Here is an 11,110-nt window from a genome sequence, read left to right as displayed (position 1 = left end):
AGCAAGGTTATTCCTAGATATCAAGGAGAGTAGTTTTTTTTTCTTTTACACACTCAGATTTTCAACAATTCTTTCAAAAAAAAAAAAAAAAAAAAAAGAAATAATTTATACTTCAGACTATCAGCCATTCCCTGAAATGAGCCCAGCTCTACAGAAAGCCTGGAAGGATCAGATAAAGTGGAATTTTCAGGGAGCAGCAATCCCAGTGAAGTCACAGGTGCCCCCCAAAGCTGCCACCACCCCTCACCTGACCAAGGCAGGTGTCTTGGGTTCCTCTATTCCCAACAGGAATAATCTAGCCTCGCCTCTCCCTGCAGACATCACGTGGAATAAAAATAGAGCATCAGTTAAGCAAAAACCAGGTAATTTCAGCCACCTGAGTTTGTGATGAGCTCCCAGGATTTAAAGCTCTGCAAGTGTTTTTAGCTGCCAGGACTTTTAACTCGCACAATGTAAGACAAAACAGCTTTGAACACAGCTTGGATTAAAAACAGTTCTTTATATAGGAAGCTAAGATGGAAAATACACTGACTGCATGACATAGGCAAGATTTTCCTGGGAGGGTGAGTCTGGACTAAACAACATCTCCAGGTTCCCTCCAACCTCAGTGATCCCGGGATTTGTTAATACAGAAACACCCAAACGAGGAGAACAAAACAGCAGAAATTCACCCCATTTCTTTGGCAGGGCACGAAACTCTCATTCCCCATCTCCCCAGGCCTCAGGTCCCATCCCCTCCCTCCCCTAGCACAGAATTATCACATTATCTGCAAGTAAGTGCATATGCTGGGATCAAAGGACCAGAGTCCCTGAGCAGCCTCCAGAGCTGCTGCTGTCCCTGCTTGCACACTGTGAAATAACCACATATGCACCATGGCCAGGTTTTGATATGTATTTTTATTTCCCTGCAGTTTTCACTTATCAAGAACAAGTAACAGGGAAAGTTGTCTGAACTAGTGCATAAACAAACATTCGGAAACACCACTACACGTATCTAATGTACAAGAACCGTATAAAAAAAGTCACTAAAACACTACACTACGAAGGTGTCCAACGCTTACAGTCAGACTTTTTCCAACCCGTTACTTGCCTTGTAGCCACAGGAAAACTCTCCAAAATTGAAAAGACAATCTTGCCACAACCCTCCCTCCCCCCCCCCCGCCCCGCCCTCCCCCACCACCTGGGATGGCTCGATAGCTAGACATCCAATAATGAATTATTGCAATGATATAGAATGCAATACATACCTGGTAAAATATCCTTTAATGTGGTGTGGTACAGTTTGAAAGCCGGTTAAAATACGCAGTCTTCGGATAAAATGGCATCAAGGTGAAAATTTTCTCAGATCTGCACATTTGGACATGTGCCAGATGCATAATTTTCCTAGTCAGTTTATTTTTTTTCCTCTCCTGTGTAATTATTTTTTATAAACTGGTATTATAAATAGAAATATACATTCAAAATATATGGAAAAGTGAGTTACTACATTAAATTTGCATGTATCGATCCATCCCTTTCCCCTGCACAGTAATAGAAAATACTATTTTGCCTTGAACTTCATATTTGACAGTGAAATGCCACTAAAGTATTTACCAAAAAGTCCATCTAGTCAAATTGTGAAACAAAATGAACCAAGTGAAAACTTTACATTTCCTTTAGAAAAAAATTACAAGAATTTTGTTTCCTAGCTATGAATCTTTAACTTTTTTTTTTTTTAGACACAAAGTTGCATTTATTTGTACAAGATACAAAATGTAAACATGGCAAAATAAATAGTTTAAACAAGTGATGCAGGATCCCATGTCATGCTCATGATCCCATTAAAGAATTATTTTTTAATCCATTCAGTTGCAAATTCAAGTGCAAAAGCATGATGATGAATATCTACTATTCAAGTAACAGAAATAATATTGATGATACAAATAAACTATTTTACAAGGTAGTGATTTTCCCAATTTTACAAAATTTACATTATATATCGACTTAATACACGATATAACGGAGTCCATTCAGGTCTGTGTGAGCTCTCTGTGACCCACAGAGTGCTGTGTTTGCATTCAGCTGGAATAGGAAGGAGCACACCATGACCCAGCTGGGGACACTGCCTGGAGGTTATGTCACTTCCATGGCCACTGTGGTCTCTGCGATGCCGTTCAAGCCCAGGCGCTCTGGCTCATGGTTCTCTCTGCAAGGGAAGGAGGAGCCCACAGTCAGAGCAGATTCTCACACACTTTCAGGCATTGCTTTTGTATTTTCACACAGCTCTTAGCTGGAACAGGCAGGAACCTTAACACACACACACTGCAAATGTGATTTGGAAGTAAATATTGGCATTCAACAGCTGCTCTTATTCAACAGTGCAGTCCCTTCTGCAAGATTATTGCATTTAACTGTCCATTTCCAGCCTAAATTATGGATTAAATCCCTAAAAGCTCTTCTGAAAGAACAAAGTCAAGATATGATAACTCAGCATCAGTTATTCTGGTAATGCACCAAGTGTTGTAATTCCCTGCCCATTCTGCTTTAGCACCAATTTTTTACTCCTTTACTAATACCCATTTTTTACTTTTCCAACTGACAAACATGACTTTGTTTTTTGAAACACCATATAATCCAGGAGAGACTTCCAACAAAGCCCAAATATTGCCATTTTCAGAACAATCTGCCAATTGCAAAGCTTCTGCCACTCCCTATGAAACATCATCTAAGTATCCTGAAATAGCAGTGCTGCTGTTCTGTGAGAATAAATACCTTCATGGTTGGACTTGATGATCTTAAAGGTCTTTTCCAACCTAAACAATTATGAATTATGATTTTATATGTAAGATACGGGTTGCCACTTTTCTGCTGTGTGTTTTACATAAATATGTAACACATATATCCACATGTAAATATAAAAATACATGTGCCAGCAATTACAATATTGCTACACAATGACTTAAAGGGAACACGAAGGGAATTTGACAGACTCTACCTGAAAATGCTGCATGAGAAGGGACAAATGAAATGGTTAAAATTCAAACACAGCAGAAGCTGACTAAAAGTACAGGTGCCTAAAGGCAGGGCAGGTTATTTGAGGGGTGAATTTGCACAATCAGCTCTTGTGGTTTGCCATGGCCATGCTGAAGGTGCTGAGAGGCCTCTCGGAGGTGGAACAGAGCCGGGCACGACCATGGAGAGGACACAGGCTGAAGCTGCCCCAGGGGAGGGTCGGGTGGGACATCAGGAAGGATTCCTCCATGGAAAGGGCTGTCAAGCACTGGAGCTGCCCAGGGAGCTGAGGGAGGCACTGCTCAGGTGGCACGCAGCGCTCTGCTCTGATGAGGTGAGGGTGAGCCCCGGGTTGGACGCCGACTTTGGTGATTCCAACCCAAACAATTCCACGATTCCAAGCACAAGTGGGAGCTGCTGCTGCCCTGTCCCCACTCACCTTGCTATACTGCTGATGGCACTGCTGGGAGTTACCTTTGGCACTCTGTCCATGCTGGCAGCAACTGTGGCAAGTTTTAAGGCTGTTGGCGAGGGCGCTGAAGTCCGTGTATTGATATGAACATTGACTGGAGACACAACACTGACGTTGTTGAGGTGCACGGCGCTGGGCAGGCAGGAATTGTTCATGGGGAGAGGCTGAGGGCTGCTCGTGCACAAGGCTGGGATTAAGTGGTTTGTGGTGCTGTGGCCAACTGTCCTTACAAGCTGTACAGTTGAGATCCCTGGGCTGGATGATAAAGCCATGTTGGTGGAGTACAAAGTTCTGGAATTTCCTGTTAGGCAGAATAAGTGGTGGGTGTTAAAAACGTGACATTTCTTAGATGAAAAGCCAAAGCTTAACCTCAAGGGCAATGCTTTGAGTGTGTAAGTCATTAATGTCCATATTTTACAGATTCACAAAATGGGAAAAGTGGCAGCAGGGCACATTGCCATTGATGCCTTAGGATTTAGCTTTTATATATATTTTTGTAATATTTTTCAGATCCTGTACTGCTTCAGGGTATAACTCTAAAACTCCATAGCCTGTTAGCTGCTGTTCTCCTGTTTTACTCAGACAAAACAATTCCTCTAGGCCTGAAACTCAGACATTTCACTGTCTCAGGTCCCAAAAAGTATAAACAGAAGTGATTTGGGGGGAGCAAACTGGGGGTATGTGATTGCATTACCTGAAAATTTAATTGGAGGATTAACCCCTGATATGCAAATGGACCAAACTTTTAATTATATCTGAAACACTCGTGACCATTGTCCATTTTGGGTGTAACCTCTTGGAGGCTTCTGACTGCCCAAGGTGCAGCTATTGAAGGCCTTTAATAAATACCCACTTTTATTCTCTTAATCTTGTCTAGCCTCTGTTCCAGGTAGCCACTCCAAGGCATCACCATTGCCTGATCTTCCAGCCTCAAAGCACTGCCCTCTTGGATATGAACTCAGAGAATTACACAGAGATCTCTCTCTCCCTCTTTGCTGGAACTGCTCCAGTTTATTGATTTTATTCAGTGTTTTTTCTCCCTCTATTCATTTCATATTATCATTAACCCAGCCTGGCAGAAGGTCTATAAAACTAATCACATCATTAGCAGCTAAAACAACAAATTACTTTAAAAGCCTCTTCTTTGTCTTGGCAGCCCAAATCCCATTTGCCTCTTGGCACCGTGGAGATGGCACCAGCACAAGCAGCACCACAGGAGGAGGGCTGGGAGGGGGCACTGAGTGCCCATGGCTGCACTTTTTGGGACAAATCCTAAATGCAGTGAAACCTGAGGCTAACAGTGATGTCAGAAGAATTGCCAGTAAAGGTTGGTTAGTACATTTTTTGGCTGAATATACAAGTGAGGTAACAACCAAATAATGAATCAACTTCTCCATTTCCTTCTCAAAGGACTTTAATGCTTTAAGCAGTTGATTTATTCTTTCATGACACATTCACACTGGTTTTAAAATGCTGTCATTTAGACTTTTGATCTGAACAGATTATTAGAGGATAAAGACTAGCAAAGGAAAAGCAAACAGTGCTCTTCTAAGGTAAAGAGCACTTGGTGGGTTTCTATCCATTTTAACGACATCTATTGGACAAGGCTCTCAGGCACAGGGTGGGATTCTTGGGGCTGTCCTGTACAAAGCAAGGAGTTGGACTTTGATCATCCTTGTGGGACTCTTCCAACTCAGGATATTCCACGATTCAAACCACTGCTCCAAAGCACTTCAGAGAAGAATATTTAAAACAATCACAACTAAGATATTTGATTTTTTTTGTTGTTATTTCCTAATATTTTAGAAATCAGCAATAAGATCAGATGATAATTCAGAGCAGCTGACATTCTCAGCTCATTCCAGGCCAGGATTTTCCAGGACTCCTCACCTGAAGGCTGGACAACACCGTTGATATTGTTGTGGCTGGTGTTCTGCTCCTTGGCTCCCTCGCTGCGCCCGGGGCCCGGGGCACTGACCACTGCAGAGGCAGCAAAGTGGGCACTGGCTGAATCCAGGGTTTTGGACATACAGTCAGAGGTGCTGGAGCCCTGCAGGAAGAGGAAAAGGTGGTTCTCAATCATCCAAGTACAAAAGGAAATATGCCTTAGGATTGCTACAGCGCACAAGTAAAGCACATAAATAAACACAGCCTCGAGGTGTGACCTAATGCTCCACAACATGGAATATTTCTATGCCACCAGAGTGATGAGAAGTTGGGAATCAGTGTCCAGATGAGGGCTGAACAACTGCTGCCCAATGCAGCCAGGCCAGATCTCAGCAGAACAGATCACTTGGGTTGTGTGCTGCTCAGCCTGGAGAGGGAAAGGTTCTGGGCAGAGCTCAGAGCCCCTTGCAGGGCCTGAAGGGGCTCCAGGAGAGCTGCAGAGGGGCTGGGGACAAGGGATGGAGGGACAGGAGCCAGGGAATGGCTCCCACTGCCAGAGGGCAGGGATGGCTGGGAGATTGGGAGTTGGGAATTCCTGGCTGGGAGGGTGGGCAAGCCCTGGCACAGGTGCCCAGAGCAGCTGTGGCTGCCCCTGGATCCCTGGCAGTGCCCAAGGCCAGGCTGGATGGGGCTTGGAGCAGCCTGGGACAGTGGGAGGAATCCCTGGGAGAACTGGATGGGCTTTGAGGTCCCTTCCAACCCAAACCACACAGGATTCCCTATGTTTGGAGATGTTTCCTCTAAGAAAACAACCATGTCTTAAACCTTCTCTGTTCTGTCTCCAGGCAGCTGCAAATCTCAGGGATGCTCAGGATTTGTGGTACCTCCATTGTGCCACAGAATAACTGCTCAGCACATTCTGGAATCCCACTCTGTTAGTCCAGTTCCTACTGGAAAGACTCACCATTCTTACTGGAAAGAACATTAATTCTGCAATTTCAATTTATATGAACTAAGAAAATGACTTTGCACAGAAGCTTGAAGTGCTTTAAAGAGCCAAAATTCATTTGTTTTGTTTAAATATTTTGGCATCGTTTCTTTACACTTACAAAAAATGTCATCAGTATCTGCCAACACAGAATCCCTGATTAATTGAAGTAGAAAACACTGAGGGGAAGGGACAACCAGCACAAGCAATTAGATATAAAATGCCCAAAATAATACACAATTTCCTAGTAATAGACAATAGCAACAGCTTTTATACTTTATTGGGAAGAAGCTAACAGAAAACTAAGTGCAATGGAAAAACTTTTTTTCCTTGCAAGGGATTCCAGAGGAAAAATGGGATTCTTTTAGAAGCCAGAATATGCAAAACTCTCTTTTTCCTCTCAGAGGTACCAATTTTTAGTGCTTGCTGAATATCTGTTCATAACAGAACACATTACCTCAGAAGGTTAATTTTAATAAAGTCTCTTCAGAGCACTTACAGGCAGGAGGACAAAACCAGTGAAAACAGAGAGAGTTGAGAGCATTTTCACACTGGTAACTCTGTGGATGCAGGTAACACATTCAGCTACAAAGTCTCATCCTCAACTGGTAAAATGCAGCCAACTTGTTAAAAAACCCCCGAGCAAAGTGTTTTAAATTCCCTCTAAACCAGCCCCCACTTGCTGGGGTGTCACATTTGGTTGGTAAGAGAACAAAAGGAACATGCAGGGTGGGAGCAGTACCTGTGCTTTCAGATGTGGCTGTTGGGAGGAATGCTGAGATTGCTGCTTCTGCTGCAGCTGGGCCAGCTGCTGCCTCTGCATCTGCACTAACTGCTGTTGGTGTGTCTGGAACTGCTCCTCTGTGATGCCCCCTGTGACTACGGGAAAGAAAGGAGCCACAGTTACACAAAACACACGTGGAAAAGGCAGGAGTGCAGCTAAGGTGGCTGAAGATGACAGAAATCGTGTCAGATGCACCCAGAATCTTCACAGATTATGTAAAGGAGAGGTCAAGCTGTGTTTGTTTGTTGGGCTCTTTCATGGAATTGATTTGTAACAAAAGAATTCAGAGCTTTTGTTGCTTTTAAGCAGTTTCTATCTTTGGTGGTTTTATCCCCCTTGAGCTTTAGGCAAAAGCTCAAGAGAAATGATTTTCCTGGCTTTCAGGAAAGAAGCACAGCCTAAAAATCAGAGCTGAGGACAAAGCACCCTGGGCTGAGCTGGGTGCCTTCTCTCCCAGTGAACACTGGCAGATTCCTGGACAATCTCCCTTCCCACAGCCCCTTGTGGCCCTTTGCCAACAGCAGAAAGGACCCTGAGGGAAGCACACATCTGGCATGGGGGATTTTCTCTGCCAATTCTTGTTTTAAATGCACTAAGAGCTTAGGGGTGCCACAATAAGTTTATTTTTGAGAACCAGGTTAATGCCACCCCAGTAATCTCACAGGCCCAACACATGAAGGGAATGAAGTTAGAAAAGCTGGTTTTAATATTCTCCCCCTGGAGAATTTGCACACTTGGTAAACTGAAAGTACTGACAGGGGTTTGATGCTAAAAGCTGAGCTGTGTGCAGTTAACCCAGGAACTGATTCTCTGGGGAGCAAGAGAAGAGGGAATTCACTTCTCAAAGATTCCCATGAATGCATTTCAACACTTTATCCTCAACTCTGTTTTTGCAGGACTGAAGCTGTGCTGCACCTCAAACACCTGGATTCTCAGGAACATCCTCCTATCCAGGGACACTGAGCTAACATTTAAACAGAGTTTTATCCATCTTGCAGGGTTTGCCTCTTCCATTTACCACTTTTAGTACTCAGGGTTCTCCTGAAATTCCATTGGGAAAAAATACCAGAATCAGGATTGCTTAGAAATTAGAACTGAAACTTCTTTACTGCAACATTATTAAAGCAGGTTTCAACCATATTAGGAGAGCACTTAGAAGTCCAATTATTTAAAAATTACTCCTCTTAAACTCTAGCAATATTATAATTTCCAACCTGAGTTTATTTTGCATTTAGCTTTACTTTGTTCCTCTTGCAGATTCTTACCTAGAATTTAATTCCAAGTTAAATCAGCTCAACTTGCTACATTCCCTGACAAAACACACGGCATTGCTGAAGGCACCAGGGCCAAGAACAGCATTCTGGAATATTACATGTATTTCTATTTTTAAGTTCTGAGGTAACAAGTCCCAGAAAATGTGTTTTGTTTTATAGAAAGCTGTTTAAGAGCAAGGTGAGAATTCACGTTTTCAATCTCCTCTCCTTCCCAGTTTGTCACAGACCACAAAGTCATGGAATACTCTCTTACAGGATACAGGGAAGGTAATCCAGAATTCAATATTCCCTTACTCTACCTGTATGTGCCTGAATTTCAGGTATTTATCCACCTGGAGGGTCCTGGAGGAAAAAAGAGCAAACTTTGACCATGTCCCAAGGCAGAGCTCTGAGCAGGCTTAAGAGCTCTGCAGCTTCAGGGGGTTTTATTTTATCAGAGCCTGACTGGGCTGAAAAACTGCACTACAAAAGGGGAAAAAAGTCACTTCAGCTTTCACTTCCAGGCTCCTCTCTCCTTGGAAGAGAGTTCATGCATTCATTAGGTATTTTGAAGAAAAGTCTAGTCACAGGCTTTTAAAATAAAAAAAAAAATTGTCTATACAATCCATTTGAAGGAATATCAGAGTTGCTTTACTAGTACAGGGAAAAATATAACAGAGGTAATTTTAAATATTCTTGTGTACCAAAAATCAAAGGATCTCCCCAGTTCTCTCTAAAATAAAATAATAAAAAATAAAAAAAATCATTTTAAGTACTGACACCACTTCCTCTGGAAAGAGTATCAAAGCAGCTGTAAAAATAACTGATTTCAACAATCACTTCCCAAAGAGAATGACTTCAATAAATGCAGTCACAATGCCTGTGCTCATTTAATGCACAACCAGAATCTGACCAGCCCTTTTAAAATTTATTCCCTATTTACTAGTGAGAAAACCCATCAGCAGTGCCTCTTGCTGGTTCAGTTATTTGGGGAAGAATTCTGGTGTCTATTGTGTCTGATCCTGTTCCACAACTGCAGGATCTGGTTTGTAATTTAAATCTGTGACAAAAAAGGTCCTCCCCAGCCATAAATTCCATGCATAATGTACTTCAGCTACTGAGGGATTTCCATTTAATTTAAATTTATTCCTCAGATGATTTCTAAAATTATACCACGAGTTTATTACTATTCCTCCAAAAAATGGCTTCGATCCATCAGATTTGGTTTTATTCATTTCTCAGCTATTTCTCTACCAGCTCTTGGTATTTATCAATAATTTCCTCACACTGAACTGCCCCTTTCTGCCCCAACTGTGATTCCTCAGGCCTTCAAGTTCTTTCAAAAAATTATTATAGAGAATACATAATACATTGTATCTGTTTTTTTCATGCAGCAGGAAAATGCTCCTGTGCCAATCTTTTCATGGCAGAGAACAATCTAAAGGTTACAGTGACCATACTGAGAAGCTGGGGAAGTACTGGGATGGAATAAATATTCTGTGCCTCTGTCAGAACAATTTAACAGTACCCAGGAATTCTAGAGATATGTTATTGGAGAATAAATATCCATTCCTGCAGCTTTGAGAGAGATGGGACATTCCTCAACCACAGAAATTAGAGAATTCAGAGTCAGTCTATTCTATTATTTAATTATCCTGGCCTACAGAGCAGGATGGAGGAGGGATATATTCAGCTGCTTGCTGTGGTAGGAGACTTCATTTGCTGGATCTCCAATCTGTCAGATTTTTGAAGTATCAATGATTATGATTCTTTCCTAATTATAAAGTGACAGTGTTACAACTTGAGCCATTACAACTCCAGCTCATGAAGTAAGTGATGCAAACACTGCTCAACTTAAGCTTAAAGCAATTTTTTCATCACTGGATGCTTCCACTATCAACATTTTTACCATTTTCAGGCCTTTTCACACCTGCTCAGGGCACTTAGGAACTTCCTACAATTGTCTGAGTCAAAAATGAAAACTGCCAACAAAAATGAGCCGCACCCACCCTCCCTAAGAAACCACCAGATTTGTTTTGCATTCATAATGAACATCCTTCTAGCCTTAAACAAGGTTAGGCCAATTAGTGCCATTAAGATTTAATTAGACCTAAACAATTCTTCATATGAGCAGAATCCCTGCTTTGAATAATGTCTGAATCCAGCACTTCAAATTCTAATGGAAGCAAAGCAGGAGGAAGAAGTGTTTGTGGGAAGTTTCTGGATGTCAGGTTGTAGCTGTGGTCAGGTCCACACCAGTGCTGAAGATCCCATCAGTCCAGCCACAAAAAAAACCCCAAAATTCAGTATTTTAAATCCCAGAAAAAGCCAAATCCTTGCCTACCTGATATGCCATTCTTGCTGGTGTTCAATAAAGCTACAGATGCTGCAGAGACTCTTTTATTATTCACAGTCTGCCCTGCTTTCCTTGAGGTACATTCTTCGCTATCACTGTCCTGGAGATTGAGTAGCCTGGGCTGGAAACACTGCAGTCGACATGATCTGATATTGCTTAGGATTTCAGGAAGGGACAGTCTGTTTTCACAAGGTTTATTGGAAGCATTGGTCCGTGAAAAATTAGAAGAAAAGTCTAAAGTCTGGGAAGAGCTTGAAAAACTGCTCAGCATTTCCGGGTCAATCTGCCTCAAGACAGGATCGTGTTCTGTGGATATTCGGTCCATGATAACCCTGATGAAAGAGGAGGAGGAGAATCATGAGCTTCAGGATCTCTCTTT

The 11,110-nt window shown here is 42.3% G+C and overlaps 1 protein-coding gene across 1 annotated transcript in view; it reads right to left on the bottom strand.

The window, feature by feature from the left end:
• Positions 1-1,167: 1,167 nt before the first annotated feature.
• Positions 1,168-11,110, bottom strand: part of EPC2 (enhancer of polycomb homolog 2) — a 36,710-nt gene continuing 26,767 nt past the window's right edge. The window contains exons 10-14 of the mRNA XM_053982572.1: positions 10,720-11,063; positions 7,081-7,217; positions 5,354-5,513; positions 3,431-3,764; positions 1,168-2,185 (exon numbers count right to left, since the gene is read on the bottom strand). Coding sequence (XP_053838547.1) covers positions 2,113-2,185; positions 3,431-3,764; positions 5,354-5,513; positions 7,081-7,217; positions 10,720-11,063 — 1,048 coding nt within the window. The 3' untranslated portion in view covers positions 1,168-2,112. The remainder of the gene's footprint in view (positions 2,186-3,430; positions 3,765-5,353; positions 5,514-7,080; positions 7,218-10,719; positions 11,064-11,110) is intronic.

The sequence above is a fragment of the Vidua macroura genome, chromosome 7 (genome assembly GCF_024509145.1).
Source record: "Vidua macroura isolate BioBank_ID:100142 chromosome 7, ASM2450914v1, whole genome shotgun sequence".
Classification (NCBI taxonomy): Eukaryota; Metazoa; Chordata; class Aves; order Passeriformes; family Viduidae; genus Vidua; species Vidua macroura.
Note: the sequence above shows the minus strand (reverse complement) of the source record. Positions and strands in the feature narration are given on the sequence as shown.